The 22,813-nt window shown below is 40.7% G+C and overlaps 1 protein-coding gene across 2 annotated transcripts in view; it reads right to left on the bottom strand.

Moving 5' to 3' along the window:
• Window positions 1-22,813, bottom strand: part of si:dkey-251i10.3 (uncharacterized protein LOC553498 homolog) — a 48,462-nt gene that overhangs the window by 2,636 nt on the left and 23,013 nt on the right. For both annotated transcript variants that reach the window (XM_038775253.1, XM_038775254.1), the window contains exons 7-13: window positions 21,066-21,185; window positions 20,348-20,442; window positions 17,315-17,438; window positions 16,978-17,055; window positions 12,516-13,394; window positions 8,838-9,028; window positions 6,229-6,328 (exon numbers count right to left, since the gene is read on the bottom strand). In XM_038775253.1, the coding sequence (XP_038631181.1) occupies window positions 6,229-6,328; window positions 8,838-9,028; window positions 12,516-13,394; window positions 16,978-17,055; window positions 17,315-17,438; window positions 20,348-20,442; window positions 21,066-21,185 (1,587 nt within the window). The remainder of the gene's footprint in view (window positions 1-6,228; window positions 6,329-8,837; window positions 9,029-12,515; window positions 13,395-16,977; window positions 17,056-17,314; window positions 17,439-20,347; window positions 20,443-21,065; window positions 21,186-22,813) is intronic.

Genomic DNA, 22,813 nt, shown 5'->3' with positions numbered 1-22,813 from the left:
TAGACCATAAGACGTATGAGCAGAATTAGGCCACTCGGCCCATTGAGTCTGCTCCGCCATTCAATCATGGCTGATATTTTCTCATCCCCATTCTCCTGCCTGCTCCCCATAACCCCTGATCCCCTTATTAATCAAGAACCTATCCAACTATGTCTTAAAGACACTCAATGATTTGGCCTCCACAGCCTTCTGCGGTAAAGAGTTCCACAGATTCACCACCCTCTGGCTGAACAAATTCCTCCTCATCTGTTTTAAAGGATCGTCCCTTTAGTCTGAGATGGTGTCCTCTGGTTCTAGTTTTTTCTACAAGTGGAAACATCCTCTCCATGTCCACTCTATCCAGGCCTCGCATTATCCTGCAAGTCTCAATAAGATCCGCCCCCCCCATCCTTCTAAACTCCAACGTGCACAGAACCAGAGTCCTCAACTTATGTTTATAACACTGTTAACCTGCTAAAAAGTCCTATGGAACTTCACAGGAGCATTGTAAAGTAAAATACAATAGCGAGCTACTTAAGGATATATTAGGGCAGATGACCAAAAGCTTAAAAGAAACAATGTTTTAAATGGGCAAAGCAAAGTAGAGAGGTGGAGAGGTTAAAAGAGAAAATTCCAGAGCTTAAGACCTTGGTTGCTGAAGGCTTGAACATCAAACCCAGGATATTAAAGGAAACAGCGACAGAGATAGTGGATGCACTGGCAGTAATCTTCCAAGAATCCTAAAATTCTGGAAAATTTCCAGAGGATTGGGAAACTGCCAATGTAACACCTTTATTCAAAACAGAAGGGAGAAAAAAAACAAGTAACTATAGCTCAGTTAGTTTAGCTTCTATCATTGGGAAAATATTAAGAATCCATATAAAGGATGTAATAGCAGAACATTTAGAAATGCATAATATAATCAAGCAGAATCAGCATGGCTTCATAAATCAGAGGCTGGATTCTCCATCCCGCCTCGCCAGATTTCTGGTTCAGCACGCCGGCAAGATGCTCCGTTTCGCTGGCTGATCAATGGGACTTCCCATTGTGGGGCAGCCCCACACCTGACAAATGTATTAAAATTGAGGTGGTAACAAGCAGGATAGATGAAGGGGAACCAATAGATGCAATATACTTGTATTTCCAAAAAGTGCCATACAAAAGGACATTTAATAAGATGAGAGCCCATGTTTTTGAGGATAATATACTAGCATGGGTAGTGGATTGGCTAACTGATAGACAGAATTTGGATGAGGAGCATTTTCCGATGGCAACCTGCAACTAGTGGTGGCATGCCACAGGGATGTGTGCTGGGCAACAATTATTCACAATATATATTAATGACATGGACAAGGTATGTGAATGCACTATTGCCAAGTTTGCAGATGACATAAAAATAGGTGGGAAGGCAACTAATGAGGATGACACAAAGAGTCTACAGAGGGATATAAACAGGTTAGGTGAGTATAATGCAGGAAAGTGTGGTTATGCACTTTGGTAAGAAGAATAAAGGAGCTGAATATTATTTAAATGGAGAAAGACTGCAAAAAAGACAGCACAGAGGGATTTGGGGGTCATCATGCATAAATCACAAAAAGCTAGCATGCAACATCAGTAGGTAATTGGGTAGGCAAACAGAATGTTTATTTCAATGGTAATGGAGTATAAAAATAGGGAGGTCCTGCTACAACTATAAGGCACCAGTTAGACCAGACCACACCTGGAATACTGCGAACAGCTTTGTCCCTCTTATCCAAGGAGCGATAGAGTGGCATTGGATGCAGTTCAGAGAAAGTTCACTAGATTCATCTTGGGTATGGAGGGATTTTCTTGTGAGGAGAGGTTGAGTAGACTGGAGTTTAGGAAAATGAGAGGTGACCATATCGAGACATATAGGATTCTCAGGAGGCTTGTCAGGGTAGATGCTGAGAGGATGTTTCCTCGTGTGGGATAATCTAGGACCAGGGGGTATAATCTCAGAGTAAGGGGTCATCCATTTAATACAGAGATGAGCGAATTTCTTCTCTGAGAGAGTAGTGAATCTGTGGAATTCTTTACCGCGGAGAACTACAGGGGCTGGATCGTTAAATATGTTCAAGGCTTAGATAGAAAGTAAGGGAATCAAGGGTTATGGAGATAAGGCAGGAAAATGGAGTTGAGGATCATATAACAGCCATGATCTCATTGACTCGCAGAGCAGACTCAATGGGTCCAGTGGCTGACTTCTACTCCCATGTCTTATGATCAATATATACACACAAGCATATATATGAAGATACAAATTAGGAGTGGGCCATTCAGTCCCCTTAAGATGGTCCATTTATATACATCATGGCTAATCTGATTTAATCTCTGTATTCCTGCACCCAAACCCATATATTAAAAATCGATCTAAGCCAGAATTAAAAATATTCAATGACCCTGTCTGCACTGCTCTCTGGGGAAGAGGTTAAAGACCCTCCGAGAGAAAGCAAATTCTCATCCTAAACGGGAGATCCCTTATTTTTAAACAGTATCCCCCAGTTCTAGTTTCACCCATTAGGAAAATTTCAATAAGATCTCCTCTCATTCTTCTAAACTACAATTGATACCTACTCTTCTCCTTCTTCGGCAGTCCCTCAGTGTCGAGGATGACTCCGGGAAGGTGGGTTCCGAGGTGGCTGAATAGTCCGATCCTCGATCCACAGACTCTGCCACAGGTTTTGCAGGTGGTGCTTGATGAGGTGGGTGGGGCGCTCTGGATCCTGCCCTCTCCTTCCGCTGTTTACACTTGGCCTCTATGTGCTCTACCCTACGACGCCTGAGGTGACTGGCGCAATCACGGATGCTTCTTCTCCAGTTTGTGCGATCGGAGACAAGTGGTTCCCACGTGTCAGTGGGGATGTTTGTATTTATTTAGGGAGGTTTTCAGAGATTGTAGGGAGGCTTTCAGAGAGAGTCCTATTAGCCCTCCTAGTGATTGCTTGCCATTACAGAGCTTGGAGTAGAGCATTTGTTTTGCGAGTCTTGTGTCGGTCATGCGGGCAATGTGGCCCTCACATCGCAGCTGGTCGAGTGTGACCAGTACCTCGGTACTGGGGATATTGGCCTGGGAGGGGATACTCACGTTGGTACACCTATCCTGCCAATGAATTTGCAGGATTTTGCAGAGGCAGCGTTGGTGATATCTCACCAAGGATTTGAGGTCAGCTGTACATTGTTCATGCACGAGGGCAGGGACCATGGTTGCTCTATAGACCATGAGCCTGGTGTTGGGTTTGAATCTCGGTCTTTGAATACTCTGTTCCTCAGGCGTCCGAAGACTGCACTGGTGCATTGGAATCGATGTTAGATTTCATTGTCAACGTCTGCTTGCACCATGAGGAGACTCCTGAGGTATGGGAAATTATCCACATTGTCCAAGGGCTCACATGGATTTTAATGGTGGGGGAGTTTTGTGTGGCAGGAGCGGGCTGGTAGAGAACCTTTGTTTTCTGAATGTTTAATCTGAGGCCCATTCTCTCATATGCCTTGGTGAATGCATCGATGAGGGTTTGTAGCCCAGCCTCTGAATGTGCGCTCACACAGGCATTGTCTGTGTACTGCAACTCGATTACAGAGGTTCTGGCCTGGAAGCTTCAGAGGTTAGACAGTTTCCCGCTTGTATGGTAGGTGAGCTCCACACCAGCAGGGATCTTCAAGGTGACGGGATGGAGTGTTGCTGCAAAGAAGATGGAGAAGAGCCTTGGTGCGATTATGCAGCTCTATTTGACCCCAGTTTGCACACATATTGGGTCTGTGGTGGTTCTGTTGGTGAGGATCACGGCTTGCATGTCATCGTGGAGCAGGAGGAGAATGGTGACGAAGTTGAGGACGCTCCACAATCCCTCGCGGTTGACAGCATCAAAGGTCTTTGCGAGATCGAAGAAGCCCAACCTGTCTAAACATTCCTCACATGACAACCCCTTGATCCGAGGAATCAGTCAAGTGAACCTTCTCTGCACTGCTTCCAATGCAATTACATCCGTTCTTAAATGTGGAGACCAAAACTGTACACAGTACTCCAGATGAGGTCTCAACAACACCCTGTACAACTGTAGCAAAATTTGCCTCCTTTTCTATTTCATTTCCGTTGCAATAAATGACATTCCATTTGCCTTCCTAATCACTTGCTGTACCTGCACCTGTATTTATCATGGTCAATAAAATCTCCCAGAGAGACTGACAAATTTCCAGGAAACCACAGCTTAATATTTCCTCATACCATATTTGAAAACGAGCCATTCCCACGTCTTGTGATTCATGTACCAGGACAATCCAGTTTCCTCTGTCATTCATAGTTCTGCAATCTCTGTAGTAGTTTCCATTCTTTCTGCCAGAGGGCAAGTTCTCATTTCCCCTCATTATACTCCATCTGCCAATATTTTGCCCACTCAACCTACCTAATCCCTCTGTCGACTCGATGTCTTCTTGACAGCTTATTTTCCTCCCCATTTTAGTTTCATCAACAAATTTAGCAACCATACAGTCAGTCCTGTGACTGATATAGATGTGACTGATATAGATATGATTGATATAGATGTGACTGATATAGATGTGACTGATATAGATGTGACTGATATAGATGTGACTGATATAGATGTGACTGATATAGATGTGACTGATATAGATGTGACTGATATAGATGTGACTGATATAGATGTGATTGATATAGATAGTAAACAGTTGATCCCTGTGGCACCCCACTGGTTACATTTCACCAAACCGAAAATGACCCATTTATCTCTATTCCCTGTTTCATTAGCTAACCAATCCTCTATGCATGCTAATATGTTACTCCATACACCGCAAGCTCTTATTTTGTTTCGTAACCTTTAATGTGGCAACTTGTCAAATGCCTTTTGGAAATCCAAGTAACCACACCTACTGGTTCGCCCATTTAAGACTGAGATGGGGTGATTTTTTTCTGAGTGTTTTGGAATTCTTTTCTTCACAAAAGGTGGAGGAAGCAGTGTCTTTGAATAATTTTAAGGCAGATTCTTAATAAGCGCGGGGGGGGGGGGGGGGAGGGGGGGTGAAAGGTTATCGGGGTTAGGGTGGAACACTGAGCTGAGGTTACGATCAGATCAGCCATGGTTTTACTGAATGGCAGAGCAGACCTTAGGGGCCGGTTCGCCTACTCCTAATTAGTATGTTCATAATTTAGGTCACTCTCACACCATATGTTCATTAACAGCAATGCAGCATTTGTAACATCAAAAAATATCCTGAGGTGCCTCACAGACAACTTCTGGAAAAAACCTGACGACGAGCCAAAAAAGGAGAAATTAGGTCAAGGGGATGGGTCCAAGAAAGATCTTAACGAGGGGGAGATAGAGGGGGTGAAAGGTTAATTTTCTGAGCACTACAGATAATGCTGAAGTTTACATTGTGACTGTGCGTTACTGTAGGAGCATAAATGTTGTTTACTGGTGAGTATTTTGATTATCATATTATCATGGTAAATAAATCCTCCCAGAGAGACTGACAAATTTCCAGGAAACCACAGTTTAATATTTCCTCATACCATATTTGAAAACTAGCCATTCCCATTAGAACTTTAAAAAAAAAAGATTTATTCCCATCCTAATGGTTGTTAATATGCCTGGGGCAGTAAGTAATACAGTAAAATAAACTTGTTAGACAAGTTGTAACAACATACAAAAAGTTTGGGTTTCATTTTGAAATCTTCATTCAAGACATTAACTGAAATCAAAATGTTCACACTGCAGCAAGGGAGTATTTTCCTCCTTTATTTGTGGTGAGGTGTGCTTCGTAAAGAATAAAGGTGCTGGAAAATTAAATATTTTTCTACAATTGATAAAAATCATTTCCTGCGCAGGTATAGCAAAGTGAAGCTCCCTCTAGTTTGCTCCAGCAATCTGTTTCAATGCTTAACTGCATCATCTGGTATGCCAGTATGGTGATACATTTTGATAGCAATTATAATTTTGGGTTCTCGGTGTGCAACGTGTGTATTGAATTGTGGGAATTTGGGCTTTGGAGCTAACCTTCCTAAAAACTGTGTTTAACTGGCCAAACTCAATACAAACATCAAGTCTGGCCCGGTTCTAGTCCAAGTGTGAAGTAAAATAGCAGCTTCCTGATCTGCCATATCACCAAACACCCCTTAAAGAATCTGTACTCATGTTACACATCTAGTATTCACTCCCACTTGGATGGACCATATATTCATTGTGTCTTGAGCTAAACAGCGCATTGCCCCCTCACCTGGTGTTCTGCAACGCCAATGTCTCGTTTTTCACTAATTATAACATTCGGCAAATGTTGATCCTTCCTAGGTGGAGGTGGGGCTGCTTTAATGCGGAACCTTGAAAGAATCAATATCAAGAGTACAATTAGGATTGGGCAAGATAATACTTTCTACAGATGCCTGTAAAAAAACGCATCCAAAATACGAAGCTTAACAACGCCATGTTCTCTTTCCATTTTTAGATTTGTGCAAGTGAAGTAGCAGGTTTATTCTATGGATGTTTCCACGTATGTTATAAAAAACTCAAAATACTGCTCTCCAATAATAATGCCCCATCATTCTAGATCTTATAACACTGAAAGCAGTTGGTTTCGATCTCCCCTGTCCAAACCATAATTTTGAATGCCTCCATCAAATCACCCTTTAAGCAACTCTGTTCTAAATACAAAATAAATAGAGGTTCCCCTCAGATCAAGCAGCATACGAGTCAACCTATGCTACAGCCTATTGCACCATATCCTTTCTAGTGTCATCCAAAACTGCCCCCGTCACCCTATCTCAACCTTTATATTCTATACATCTTGCCACAAAACCCAGTATTCTCAAAGCTTTTTTATGCAATTATACACTTGAGGCACTGCTTTCAAATGTCTTATTTTATGTCAGAACCCTCAAAACCTCTATGCTCTTCCCATTTCAAAGTATAATTTCTAAAATCTTTTGGACAGAAAAATGTATGAACTCACAATTATTGACATTAAATGTCTGCCATTTTTTGTTCCGCTCCATCATCTTATCAATATCCCCCAACAGTTTTTTAGTCATCAGATTACTTACTTCCACTTTAGCATTCTTTGCAAGTATGGACATTTCCTTAGGCCTCCTATTCAAAGTACATAGCATACAAAGGTAGTCCAAGAATTTATGGGACACGTTATCCACTTCTAACCACTGTTAACTTCCTATTCGGTTTCCTCCCTTCTAACCAGTTTTAAATCCAATTTCCTACCCACTCAATGTTATAACCAATAGTTCCTCTTTTGTAAATAAATTTAGAGTACCTAATTATTTGTTTTCCAATTAACGGGTAATTTAGCATGGCCAATCCACCTAACCTGCACATCTTTGTGAAACCCACACAGACATGGGGAAAATATGCAAACTGCACACGGACAATGACCCAGGGTCCTCAGCGCCGCAGTCCCAGTGCTAACCACTGTGCCACATTCCGCCCCAACCAATAGTTTCCTGTGCAGTATCTTGTCACAGCCACTGCATCAAAAATATTTGTCACCTCCTCAAAGAACTGGGTCAAGTTTTTAAAAACACCATCTGCATGGAAATCCAGGCTGGCTGCTTCTAATTATTTTCTTGTCATCCAGATGAATTCATTTTTCATGAAAAATGTCAATTTTTTTCTTACCACAGATGTTAAAACGAACAGCAAAGAGAAAATGCTGAAAAATCTCAGCGGGTCTGGCAGCATCTGGAGGGAGAGAAAAGAGCCAACGTTTCGAGTCCAGATGACCCTTTGTCATCTAGACTCGAAACGTTGGCTCTTTTCTCTCCCTCCAGATGCTGCCAGACCTGCTGAGATTTTCCAGCATTTTCTCTTTGGTTTCAGATTCCAGCATCCACAGTAATTTGCTTTTATCAAGTGTTAAATTAACAGGCTGTAATCACCTGGTTTAAAAGTTTTAATATAATCTAAGAAGCATTTTCAACATTTTAATTTTTTGTGCGTAGAATGTGCAAATATGGAGAGATCCCCATACTAACTCCTGATCGACTGTGCAAGCTGCTTAAAGGAAATGTGTTAGCTAGCATACTGCAACAAGAATAATATGCCAGTGAGTCAACAGATACTTTCTGATTTTCCAGCCAGTTGAGCTCAATAGAATAGTACATGTTGAGAAGAACCAACCAGAAATACCATGATGAACTCCACCCATTTAACATGTCAAGTAATTTTCCTGTTTGGTTGAGAGATTTGGAACTGGTCATCGGTCTCCCAGCTCCAAATGGGTACCTACCACAGCGTTCTTTAAACATCATTGTAAATAAGTAGTGGGGAAGGCAGGGGAAATCAAACACCGTGCCAAAATAGAATATGCACATACTAATATTTTTATCACATCTCAAACAAGATGTTTACAATCTCTAAACTTTCTGTACTTGGCTGAATATGCAAAATATTTAACTATAGCAACTCATTAAAATATCTATAAAATTGAACATCTTTAAAATTAGAAAATGAAACTTAGATGGGTCTTCCAGACGCATTTGCCACTTTACTGCCAATTAAATTCTACAAAAGCAGTTCTATATAAACATTTAGAAAATTGTCCTATTAAGCCTTCCCCTGCCATTCCACTGATCTCCGTATGCGACTCCTAAGTCTGTTATGAATCAAAGGGATCTATTAAATCTTCGTAGAACCCAAGTCCCTTTTCCTGGCAGGTACTAAACACAGTTCCCTTTTAAAGTTAGCAACTGGCTGAGCATTAACCTCTATTCCAACTGGAGTGAACATTTAACGCTTCTTTATAGCCGAAAAAGACTCTATAGTCCTAACTTACCAGTGAAATGACCTATCTACATCGTGGTTATGTTTCAAGAGACCTACCTTCTTCTTTTCTTTGCACTAGGTTGGAGACCTTGTCCGCCCCACTCACCCCACCCTGGCAAGGTTAAGTCGATGTCTTTCGGTTTGCCAACATCAATTTGCCTCTTCTTGTCTTTTATGAAATCATCAATAACATCATCTGATGCAAAGGCCTCCTGGATGACCATGCGTTGGTCCTCCTGTTCCTCATTCTAATACGAAAGAAAAAATGTAAAATTTTCTGATAGACAAAGGCTCACTGTCAAATACTATGTAATGAGGTCTTATATTTTTACGGTCGCATTTTATACCTTAATTTGATGCACTGTACATATTTAACTAATACATTATACAATATTATCTTAATGATATATCCTGTTCTGTTTCATCAATGTTATTTAGTGATTTCTTGTTGAGGGACACAATCTCAAATAACATATTTTTCAAGAAGCATGAAGAGATGCTGCAACACAATGTACAACTGCAAGACTACACTGGTGACTGCTTACATAGATCTAAGCTCCTAGTTTCAGTTGTGCAAAAGCAGTTGCTACATGGAAGCAAGACAACTTTCCAAAGGAAGAATAACTTTAAGATCAATTGTTTAACTCAATATTTTGTCCCTTCACAGGCAGTAATGCTTTGTAGTAACTCTGTTCGCTAACCCCTAGTATAAACTGCCTTGCGGGAAAGAAAAAAGTGCATTGAATCCTAATTTAGACAATACAGTATTCCACAATCAGGTAGATCATCAATGGAAACCCAATGGTGCAGAAACACCAAGTTTATCGAAGGGCTCAGAGGTGGAAGTGTGGTAGGCTGCGCCCTCGGGCCACATAATTTGTACATTTTTAACTTAAATCAACATGTCAAATGTACACTCAAATACATCATTATTGTTTAAGGCAGAGGTACAGTCACCACAACTGTTACAGAACACTGACATGCCTATGAGTTCAGGCATAATTTCTCCAATTCTAATGAAAAATAATTGCAAATAAACATTTTCAGTCAGTCTTCAAAGCGGAAGACACTAATAATATTCCAAAAATGCTAAATAATCAAGAGTCAAAAGGCAGAGATAAAATAGATGCAATAAGTAGCCAGTAAAAGTGCTAGGGTAAAATAATGGAGCTGGCGGTTGCTAAGTCCCAGGACCAGATGAGTTGCATCCTCAGATATTAAAGGAAGTAGCTACAGAGATAGTGAATGCACTGGTAGTAATCTTTCAAGAATCCTTAAAATCTGGAAAAGTATCAGAAAATTGGAAAACTCCTAATATAACACCATTGTTTGATAAGGGAGAGAGACAAAGAACAGGAAACTGTACGGCAGGTAGCTTAACTTCTGTCATTGGGAAAACGTTAAGAGTCCAATTTAAAAGATGTAATAGTAGAGCATTATGAAATACATAATATAACCAAGAGTCAGCAGGGCTTAATAAAAGGGAATCATGACTGACAAATTCATTAGAATTCTTTGAGATGGTAATGAGCAGAATAGATAAAGGGGACCCAATAGAACTCATTTACTTGGATTTCCAAAAAGCATTCATAAGGTTCCATGTAAAAGGTTACTTAACAAGAGCCTATAGTGTTAGGGTAGAATATCAGTATGGATCGAGGTTTGGTTAACTAAAAGAAGATAGAATTGGTATGAGGGGCACTTTCAGAATGACAACCTGTAAATAGTGGAGTGCCATAGGGATAACTGCTGGGGCCACAATTCTTCACAATATGTATTGATGACTTGGATAAGGGAAGTGAATGTACTATTGCCAAGTTTGCTGATGACACAAAAGTAGGTGGGAAGGCAAGTGGTGAGGATGATAGAGTTTACAGAGGAATATAAACAGGTTAATTGAGTGGGCAAAAACTTAGCAGATGTAATATAATGTAGAAAAATGTGAAGTTATGCATTTTGGTAGGAAGAATAAAGGAGCTGAATATTCTTTAAATGGAGAAAGACTGCAGAAAACTGCAGCAGCGAGGGAATTGGTGGTCCTCAATTACTGTCTAACAAAAAGCTAGCATGCAAGTTTCAGCAGGTCCTAGGGAAGGCAAATGGAATGTTGGCCTTAATTTCAATGGGAACATAGTATAAAAATAGGAAACAGGAGAGATTGAGTAGGTTGGGCCTGTACTCATTTTGAGTTTAGAAGAATGAGAGGTGACCTTATTGAGACATATAGGATTATCAGGGGGCTTGACAGGGAAGATGCTGAGAGGTTATTTCTAGGACCAGAGGGCATAATCTCAGAGTCAAGGGCCGTCCATTTAAGAAAGAGATGAGGAGGAATTTCTTCTCAGCTGTCACGAATCTGTGGAATTCCTTATGGCAGAGGGCGGCAGAAGCTAGGTCACTGATTATGTTCCAGGCTGAGATAAACAGATTTTTAATCAATAAAGGAATCAAGGGTTATGGGGATACTTTGGAAAGTGAGTTGAGGATTATCATATCAGATCAGTCATGATTTCATTGAATGGTGGAGCAGGCTTATGGGCTGAAAGACCTATCTCTGGTCCTCCGTTTTATGATCTTATAGTATCAGGACATTATTCCATTTACAAACCTTCTTTGCAAAACAAGTTGGAAAGCGTGTACATCTTTTGGCCATAAAAATTGCTTCATGAAGACGAGTCAATATTAATCATCAGTGTTATGTTCCCTAAAAGTACACATTTTATTCGACAGTAATTGGACTTGATCAGTTGAATATATATCTATATATATAAATGAAAATGTGCAAGATGTATAAATAAAAGTACAGAATCAGACAGAAATATGCACACAGCAGAAATCATGTTTCAGAATAGAACAAAGTCTTCCGATCAAATGCAAATTGACAGGCAATTATCGATTTAATTTGCCTTTTTATGCATATTATATACATGATATGAAAATGAGCAAATGCAGACGTAATCCAAATTATTGGTCTATCCTCGCTACCAAATAGCAAATAAAACTCAAAATCTTAATATTGAGAGCGGTAAAAGCCAACTTAGTTTCCTAATGAAAAGCAACCTCAGTATATGTAGCTGGCATGGGAATGTAAGACAAATTCAAACTGCAAGCTATATCCCAACAAGCCTTTTCACCAGTGGAGTCAAAACTAATGGAGTCAAGAAATAAGCTGAAAACTAGAATATAATAGGTGTGACAGAATTGTAAAATACATCCATTTCAAAACTGAAATTCACTGGAATATTATTTGAATACTGTTACAAAACACATGATTCAAATTAAATTCTCTATTAACAAGCAAAAGTTTACTAAAAATACAGGAATGCAGTCTGGATAGATCTGCTCCTGTATCTAGGAAACGCCAAATCCAACAATATCGATCATATGCCTTCAAACACTGAAGGAGATTTCAATTTTCAGAGTGGTGGAGAAATTTTTAATAATGATGCTTTCAGGTTCATTCTTACGCATGAGGGACACTGATAAGGGACACAAGGTGACCAATTAGAAAGTGTACTGTGACTTTAGTGTTGTTAGTATGGACTCAAATGAGTAAGCTTAAAACTATGGATTGCCGTGATCCTATAATATTCATCAGATCACATGTCAAAACAAAACTGGAAAATGACCAATGAATGGCTGGATAATCAGAAATATCAACATAGATCCTACTTATCAATGAACAATTAGCTCTTGTTAATTAAATGCGATAAAACCCAGCACTAATTCCCTTACCTCCTCTCTAATTGCTGTTGGAACCAAAGGCATTTCAATGCTTTTTGATGGAACCATCAACACATTCTTAGGATTGATGAGCTGCTTCTTTTTTACTTCAGTTTTAGTATTGGATTTATTTTCTGAATCTGCTGCATTTCCAATGATCTGTGATGTATCCAAGGATGAGGCCTCACCAAGGTCACGGCATTCATCCTGACCCAAAATCTCATATTCTTCCATTGTCCTTTTGCGCTCTAACTGTTCATCAAGTATTGGCTCTTCCCGCTCTTCCGATACCACTTCATCCTCCTTGATTTTCTTAGTTCCCATTTTCTTATTTTTCCTTCGAGTTTTTTTAGGGTTTCTTGATGTAGGTTCAGATTTACCCTGAATCAATTTCTGAAATAGATGATTAAATTCATTCAGGTCCTCTTCAAGATGCTCCTCTTTCTCACCTTGATCATCAGGGACAGCGCTTTCCTTTCCTTCATCATTGTTTTTCACCATTTCCTCATTCTTGCTTTGATCTACAATAACAGATGATCCAGCCAGTTCACCATCACGTTCTTTCCGAATTCTCCGCCGTTCCTCAAACTCCTGGAGCAGCTTCTCATCTTCTGATAGTTTCTCCCCATCATCTGATTCGTCATTCCCATCAACCTCCACAAGAGTAGCAATCTCCTTTTCTTGTGCTTCAGAGCTCTTTGCATCAGTAGTCAATCTTCCCAACATCCAAGGGTTAGCTACCATATTCGCCTCAATATCATTTACAAAATCTGGAACAGCATCATCCCTGTCCACCTCAGCTTCGACTTCATCCTCACTCTCTGACGGAACTAGCACTTTTGTTGTAAGCATTTTGTTCTTCTCCAACTGCTTCTGGATTGCATTGCGAGCCTAAACAACAGACAATAATAACAGAATTAATTAAATAAAATCTGTTTCTATTGATATAGTGGCACACTCTAAATAACTAACTGATGCACTTACATTTCATTAAATAATAAATTAATTTACCACCAATTGGAATTCAGAAAGTAGGAATATTTAGTAACAAAATCACATGCTGCAATGCTTTAGAAAAAAACGTCCAGCACATTGGTGAGAAGTAACTGTAACTTAGCATTAAACTTTCAATGTTAATCCATGTCTTGTACTTTCATTAGTACTCAAGGTGTGGAATAAGTATAGGACAACATGATTTCATCACCGGATGCATACACCGTTCCATGATCATGCATCAAGATGCTGAACTTTCCGTTTAGGAAACGGGCAAAGGAAACTAATGAAGTTATAGAGGAAGAAAAGTCTATTGAAAAACATGTATAATTCTAAAATGAAAACAGAAAATACCGGACAAACTCAGCAAGTCTGGCAGTATCCATGGAGAGAGAAAAACAGAGTTAATATTTCAAGCACATATGACTTTTCTTGTGGATGCAAAAAATTAACTCTGTTTTTCTCTCTCTACAGATGCTGCCGGACCTGCTGAGTTTGTTCAGCATTTTGTTTTCATTTCAGATTTTCAGCATCCGCAATATTTTGCTTTTATTTCAGCATATACAATGGTACACTTTTATCAAAATGCAAAACTTTGTACTCAAATGGAAATCAATGATGTAAGCAATGGGAAGAGCCTTATGTTTCCCTAAGGTGTTACAATAATTGCAATGAAGGCTTGTGGCTTTGGGTATCCAGGTAGCAAGACTATTGTTCTGGGGTAAAATGGCTCCAAGTTATAAAAACAAGAGGAGTACTGGAACAATTAATACTCCAGCTAGGCTTTCCTTCCCCTTTAAAAAGTATTTTAGTTGTTTGAATCAACATTTGGTTTGTTTTATAAGCTGCCATACAATAGGCCAATATATAAGATACACTTGAAGAATAGATTTTGGGATTAAAAACTGAATTAGCTGCATTCTTATAGGCAGAAGCCAGTTATTAATGATAGTGGTTCTGTGCAAATACTGGTTATCTGTGGAGTTCCTTGGGGGATCAGCATTAGGATTGTTGATAATTTGAATATGCGCATTGTGAGAACTGCCATTTAAATTCACAAATGAAAAGGATTTTGCTGAGTTAAGAGATCCACATTAGATAATGATGCATATGTTTATCCACATGAATAGGGTTAATGCTAGGTCTAATAGTGCGAGGGAGACTTAGGTGTTACGGAGCATGAATTTTGCCTTGTGGTTACAATATAAGCAAAGAGTCCCAGATGTATTGCTTGGACATTACAATGTAAAATTATGCCCTTGTAGAAGATTTTGATGAGCCCTCATCCAGAATAATATGGATAGTTTTAGTCCATTAATAAAGTGGGAGATGTAGAAGCTTTGGAAAAGGCTCAGAGGAAGACCATTAGAATAACACCCATTTTAATAGGGTTTAGTGAAATTGGCAGGTTTACAAGACCTGTATGTCTGTACTCTGCAACCACTAAGCGAATTGTTGACTGAGATACTTAAAATAATGAAGGGACTAGACTGCTTGAATTAAGTAGGTCAGAAAGAATCAGGGGATTTGCATACAAAATATGCATTCAGAGAAATAGGCTAAATGCCAGAAAAAACTTCTTTTTTTTTTTTGCAGAGGGTCAATTTACATGTGGAACAAATTGCCCGCTTATGCAGGGAGAGTGAAGTTGCTGGAAATGGGAGATGGATGAGTTAACCATATTGATTCCTTGGCTAGTCTATGAAGACAGAGAGCAGATTGGGCCTAAACTCTCTGGAGTTTTAAAGAATCAGAGGGGATTCCAACAATGGAGTTAGACAGGATAGAACCTGTGAGGTTGTTTCTCCTGCTGAGGGGACATGGTCTTTGAAAATTGAGGTGGGGAGGAATTTCTTCACTCAGAGGGTTGTGAATCTTTTTAATTATAACCTAAAGTGCTGCGGATATTCAGTCAATAAGTACATTCAAGGCTGAGGTAGGTTGGCTTTTGGGCTCTCAGGGAATCAAAGAGATATGGGGATAGAGCGGGAAAGTGGAATGGAGGTTAATGATCAGTCATTTATTATATTTATGGCTGAGGCTGGTATTACTGCACAAAATATAGGGGATACATTGTGTAATATGCCTTGTGATCACTGATCTCCTGGAACTCATATTGCTTGCAATGGGTAGGTTGGGTGGGGGACAGTTGGAGAGTAACATTCAACAATTCTTTCCTTATTGAAATCTCGATTTCTTTTCCGAGATTCTGGTCTCCCACATGGCTGCTGTTGGGTCCGTGAGGGATCGGGTCCGTGAGGGATCACGATGCTTGAATGCAATACGATTATTGTAGGACAAGTTTAATGGACTAGCTGGTACCTTCCTTTTCATCAATTGTTCTATGTTCGCATGTTTCATATTGCAAGGTCATAGGAAGAGAAAAATCTGAATGGTTTCAAACCTTACAAAATAGATTGCACAATATTGGATCAGGCTTGCACAAAAATGCCTCAAAAATCTGCAAAATATCAGTCTTTAGGAGAGATGAAACATTGATTCATTTATGAACCAGAGTGCTACAAAACCATGAGATAACTTACTAGACTTAAGAGTCAAGAAATATTTATTGCAGCAGCAGTATTTGAGGGCATGCAGACACTGGCTACAAGTTTAGGATGGTCTGCATGTAAATATAGTCACTACTGAACAAGCTTGCACTTCCAGCAATTTATGTTTTTACTCACAAGACCAGGGGCGGGATTCTCTGACCCCCCCACCCCCCCGTCATGCCAGAGAATCGCCGGGGGACGGGCGCCGTGAATCCCGCCCCGCCGCCTGATTGTCTGGCGCCGGTAGGAATCACACCGCGCTGGTCGGGGACCGTTAGTAGCGGCCCCCCTGGCGATTCTCCGGCCCATGATGAGTAGCTGCCCGTTTTCGGCGGGTCCCACTGGTGTAAAATACACCAGGTCCCTACCGGGGGGACATGGCTCTGCGGGTGGCCTGTGGAGTCCTCGGGGTGGGGGGGGTGGGAGCGCGGTGTGGGGGGCACAAGGGGACCCCCACGGTGGTCTGGCCCACGATCGGGGCCCACCAGTCCACGGGCGGGACTGTGCTGTGAGGGCACTCTTTCCCTCCGTGCCGGACAGTGTAACAGTCCGCCATGGCCGGCGCGGAGAACCCCCCCTGCGCATGGATGAAGCCAGGACACGCTGGCGCTCCTGTGCATGTGCCAGTTCACGCTGCCAGCGGTGGCCCTTCAGTACCGGTTGGCACGGCGCCAAGCCCTTCAGCGCCAGCTGGCGCGGCGCCAACCCCGCCGGCATCGGCCTAGCCCCCGAAAGTGCGGAGGATGCCGCACCTTTCGGGCAGCCCGATGCCGGAGTGGTTCACACCACACCTCGGCGCCGGTACGGCCCGCCCCAGTTCTTAGCAAAAGCATTCACGGATTCTATTCAAAGTTTCTGTTACTTAGGAATGCACTGATGGGCAGGATTGAGACAGTCAACTAGCTGCCAATATCAAAAGAATACCATACCTCAGTGTCATATTTTGCCATGACAATTTTAGATTTGGCCCATTTTCCACTGTTTTGATGTCGAAGTGTCATTCGTTCCTAATAATGAGAAAAAAAAGTTACCATACTCTGCCAACAATCTAGCTTTATAACCTAGGTAAATTGCCTGTAAAATGCAGACTGAACATTATGATTGTGGTTCAGTTTTTTAGTTCAGGAGTAAATTCCCATTGGTCTCAGACAATATCCTGAAATAATTAACTCAGAAAGCAGTGCTATATAATGCATAAAGTGCATGTAAAGCACGCTCTAGTCATTGGAATTACAATGGGACATTAAATAGGATGTTATTTTCCACCTCCATTCGATTTTGCTCCATTCTATTCAGTTCTTCAAGAGCTGCCTCAGGATTAGTCTTCCTTAGTTCTTCAAACTGCTTCAAAATCTCCTTTTGCTTAATCTTCTTCATCACTTTGTGGAATCTGCAATTTTCAATATTCACCATGTAAAAAATTACTTACAGGCAGTCACAACAGTCTAAGTATTGCACTGTACACAAATTCACAAATCATTTCTATACCAGGGCCATTCTTGATCTTTGTCCATATTTATGTGGTTCTTTTTTTACAATTAAACTCTACTCCAAGAGTCATAGAGTTTTACAGCACAGAAAGAGGGCCTTCGGCCCATCACATTCGCACTGGCCTTCAAGCAACTAACTATTCTAATCTCATTTTCCAGCACTTAACCCGTAGCCTTGTATGCTATGGCATTTAAAGTGCTCATCCAAATACTTCTTAAAAGTTGTGAGGGTTCTCACTTCTACAACCCTTTAAGGCAGTGAGTTCCGTATTCCAACACTGGGTGAAAAGATTTTCCTCAAATTTCCTCGAAACCTCCTGCCCATTACCTTAAATCTATACCCCTGGTTATTGACCTCTCCACTAAGGGGAAAAGTACCTTCCAATCACCTATATCCCTCATATTTATATACAGCCCAATCAGGTTTCCGCTCCCCCCTCAGCTTTCTCTGCTCCAAGGAAAAAAAACCCAGCCTATCAAGTCTCTTTTAATAGCTGAAACACTCCAGCCCAGGCAACATCCTGGTGAATCTCCTCTATACCCTCTCCAGTGCAATTACTTCCTTCCTATAGTGTGGTTACCAGAATTGCACACAGTACTCCAGCTGGGGCTTAACCAGTGTTTTTCAGCTCCAACATAACCTTGCTGCTCTTTTAAAAAAATTGCTCGATTAATAAAGGCAAGAATTCCATAAGCCTTAACCACCCTATCTACCTGTCTTTTTGTTGTAGAATTTTTAAAACAATTTTACAATTAAGGGGAAATTTAGCGTGATCAATCCACCTACCTTGCACATCTTTGGGTTGTGGGGGTGAGATCCACGCAGACACAAAGAGAATCTCATCTACCTGTCCTGCTGTCTTCAGACAAGCACACCCAAGGCCCCTTTGATCCCAGTTTCCTATGATCCGACCATTCATTGTATTTCCTTCGTCTTTGTTAGTCATCCCGAAATGCATTACCTCACTTTTTTCATGGTTAAATTCTATTTGCCACTCTTCTGCCCATCTAACCAGCCAGTCTATATCGTCCTATAATCTAAGGCCTTGCTCCTCAGTATTTACCACACCATCAATTTTTGTGCCATCTGTGAATTTACTTATCATACATCCTACATTCACATCCAGATCGTTAATGCATACTACAAACAAGGCTCGCAGCTCCAATTCCTGCAGAACACTACTGGACACAGGCTTCCATTCACAAAAATAACCTTCAACCATCACCCTCTGCTTCCTACCACTAAGCCAGTTTTGGATCCAGTTTGCAAAATTTCCCATTATCCCATGGACTCTTACTTTCTTCATCAATCTCCCTTGTGGGGCCTTCTCAAAAGCCTTACTAAAGTCCATTGAATCAACCGCACTGCCCTCAGCTAAGCACCGAGTCACTGCCTCAAAAAATTCAGTCAAATGTCTTCTATGCCACTAACATGTCTAAAACTGAATTAAACCATATTTGGACATGCATTCTCCTGACCGTTGGATGGATTACTATACGTATCAAATGGTATTTACTGTTTGTTCATGGGACATAGGTATTTCTAACAAGGTCACTCACATTTAGTGCCCATCCTTAACTGCTCTTGAGAAACAAGAGTTGAGCTGCTTTCTTGAGAAAAAGTTCCCAACCGAGTCATGATGGAGCGTGATTTGGTGAGGAACTTGCTAGTGCTCTTATGTGCCTGCGGCCTTGTTTTTCTCAGCAATCGAGGTTAGGGATATGAAAGGTACTGTCAAAAGAACTTGGGTGAGTCGCATTTTGTGAATGGTGTCCATGTGCTGAAGGGAGTGAATGTTTAAGATGGTGTTGTGCCAATCAAGCTGGCATACTGTCCTGAATGATGTAATTCATGGAATTAGAGATATTAAACAAATCTCCAGATCTTACAGGCCAACAGGCCAATGTACACGGTTTCCATCACACAAGCAGCAACTTTCCCTTAGTCTCCTGTTGTTTTTAAGAACTGGTTCTTATTTGCACGTTAATTTGCTCCTTAAATTTGTAACAGAAATTAACATAATCTGTATTATTAGTGTCACAAGTAGGCTTGCATTAACACTGCAATGAAGTTACTGTGACAATCCCTTAGTCGCCACACTCACCGGTGCCTGTTCAGGTACACGGAGGGAGAATTTTTAATGTCAAATTCGCCTAACAGTAAGTCTTTCAGGACTTGTGGGAGGAAACCAGAGCATCGGAGGAAACGCACGCAGACATGGGAGAACATGCAGACTCCGTACAGACAGTGTCCCAAGCCAGCAATCGAACCCAGTCCCTGGCGCTGTGAAGCAACAGTGCTAACCACTGTGCTACTGTGCCACCCATAGTCTGGTAACTAACTGCACTTTAATGACATGATGATTGTGAATAACTGTCCATCAACCTCTGCAGTTCAGAAAGTGAGCAATTTAAACTGTAGTCTAATTCCTTCAGGCAGTAAATTGTTCCAAGAGATTTTAGGAATGCCCCATGTTAAATGTTTATGTTTTCCTTGTCCCTTTTAATTTCCCTCAATTCAATCTTTTTTTCCACCTTTCCAATTTTGTACCATTTTGACTTTATTTACCAATCCAGTCATTCCTATGTCGTTCTCAATCTTCAAGTCAAATTCTCTGTCTATTCCAACCGGATGCCCCGTTGCCCTTTCCAGACCATTGCCAGCTCACACTTTCACCAAGTTAGAACACAAAAATATTTTGAGTTGAAGGGTGTAGAAAAAGGACTTCTGCAAGATTTAACCAACAATCCTGTAACTAAACAGTAGAATTTCTCAAGTAAACAGCCAGTTTTATGCTGAAAGTCTTACTTTTTGCTCTTGATTTTCTTCGCTCTTTTTGCTCTAGCTTCATAGTATGACTGAAGGACCCTTGCTTTCTGCAGCTCAGCTCGACGTTCTTTTGCCTTAAGTGAAATAAGAAAACATACATTAATTTATTTTTTTGTGGGATGTGGGCAACTTTGGTTGAGCCAGTATTTATTGTCCACCCCTAATTGTCCTGGAGAAGGTGGTGGTGAGCTGCCAGTCCACGTTGTGCAAGTACACCTACAGTGCTGTTCGGGTTGATTGACATCCATGGTCCATTAAAATACTGTTTTGTGAATCCTCAGTCTTCAGAAGGTGGGAGATGTTAGTGCTGAGAACTTTTAGCACTTTCCAGTTAGGCAGCTTGTGCTGACTATTTCCATATCAGCTATATTGTCAATGCAGGATACAATTTCTTGTAATCTTTCTAAAGCTCTAAACATCACCTCACACTGCACCAGAGTAATATTTCCCATTTCTCATAATGTCAAACGTGATACTGTGGTCCTAACCTACTGGGCACTGGATTGGAAACATCCCAGCTAAACATTTCAGCTAGCAGAGAACACTTTCATCCTCTTGCGTTGACATACACTCCACTCCCAAAGACAAACGGTCAGTGTCTAATTAGTTCATTGAATCATTCAGTGACTCAATGAAATGTAGGTAAATGATATAACTTCCATAAAATAACATGCGCACGCTAAAATGTGAAGCATACCTCCTCCAGGCTCATAGCTCGGAGGGAAGCCTGTTCTGTAGCTGTCAGTACAGGCGAAGTCAGGGGTTGCTTATTCTTGTGAAGCAAGTTAAAAATCTCCTGTTCCAAAGGTGTCCGTGCCTGGAATAAACAAACAAAATTAAGGACAAATCACACTGAAGAGATTATTTAGCTATTTCTTCCCTCCTCTGCTGCAAGCAATGACTCATGATGGTGCAATGTCACAGGTATTAGCAAATATGGTACTTGTGACATGAAATACATTTGGTTACATGTACAAAGAGGGTAGAGGACAAACATGTTTAAAATGAAGTTCTCAGATTGGAAAGACAAATCAAATTATGTTCCACAGGATCATTGTTGAGGTTTATCTCATTCAGCAAAGACATTGGAATTGAAGGAATAATATGGAAATGTGACCTAATACTGCCATGTCAAATTGTGTTAAAGGTTATGAAAAAAATTACAGGAGGACTAAGATGTAGATCAGTAAATACAATTCAAATGTAGAGAAATATGAAGTAAATTACAGACTAGAGAAAGGCAATAAACTCTGATGGCAAGATGGTAAGGCAAGAGATCTTTCACATACAATACTAATAGGTGACCATGCAAGTAAATAAGGTCCGAAATAGACAGTTGAAACCCTTGTGTTTACATTTGGGAGTATGAAATATAACAGCAATATCATGGTTAGGTTGCTGTTGGAGAACGGTGTACATCTCTGACATCTGATTATAATAACTATGTGAAAACAATTGAAAAGATGAAGTAAATTCACCAGGGATGAGTTAGTCACGGAGCGACTTGAAAAGATAAGGGGCGGGATTCTCTGTCCCTCCAGACATATTTTCTGGCGCCCCGATGGCAGTGGCCAATGGGGTTTCCCATTGTGGCCACCCCTACGCCGTCGGAAAATCAGCAGGTATGAGTGCGCTGCCGGCGAAGCTGAGGGTCCCGCCAAAAGAGAATCCCGCCGAGGATTCTTTAACATCCCCACCTCCCAGAAGTTTTTCAAAATTATGAAGTGCTACAATAAGGTAAATAATAGCTTGTTTCCATGATTTTAAAAATGAAAGAATTAGCAAAATGTCTTTCATCAGTGTGGTTAAAGTGTGCAATAAAAAGGAAATTAAAGAGCAGCTTGACAAAGAACTATCAAGCAGGAAGTGTGCATGAGAATGGGTTAGGAGTGAAGTATCAGTGCAAGCAAATGTTCATTCCTATGCTAACATTTTCTAATTCTTAATATGATTGTTATTTATGCCTAAATCCAGGAATTGGCTGTCTGCAGGCTATTTTACCAGAGAAGGCATCAGAGAGAAGACTAATTCTGTCCTCACCCAACATCTACATACGCACTTTGCAGCAAGGGAAGATGGAGGTCATTGGAAACTCATTAAACACAATTTAATTTTTCCCTCATTTTGGGCGGAGCCACCAAAATCAGTTCTAGCATTCTACCTGTTGGCTATGGAGTGAGATCAACTAAAGCCAGCATTAAACCTTGAAACTACAGCCTTCTTGATCTGTATGGCTCAGCTGGCTTAACTGGATAGCGATCAATGGACCCACAAATCGTATTACTCAGCTGCAATGCATTGTTGCAGAGAAAGGAGACACAAAACAGAAAGTTTCATAGAAAGGTTGAACATTGGCTCATGGCAGTGATTTCCAGCATGCTGAACTCGTGGTGTGAATTGTACTTTGATCTTTCTATGTTCTATTATTCCAATCGATAATTCTAT

This window comes from Scyliorhinus canicula, chromosome 17, assembly GCF_902713615.1.
Source record: "Scyliorhinus canicula chromosome 17, sScyCan1.1, whole genome shotgun sequence".
NCBI lineage: Eukaryota > Metazoa > Chordata > Chondrichthyes > Carcharhiniformes > Scyliorhinidae > Scyliorhinus > Scyliorhinus canicula.
This window is presented reverse-complemented; position numbering and strand designations above follow the sequence as displayed.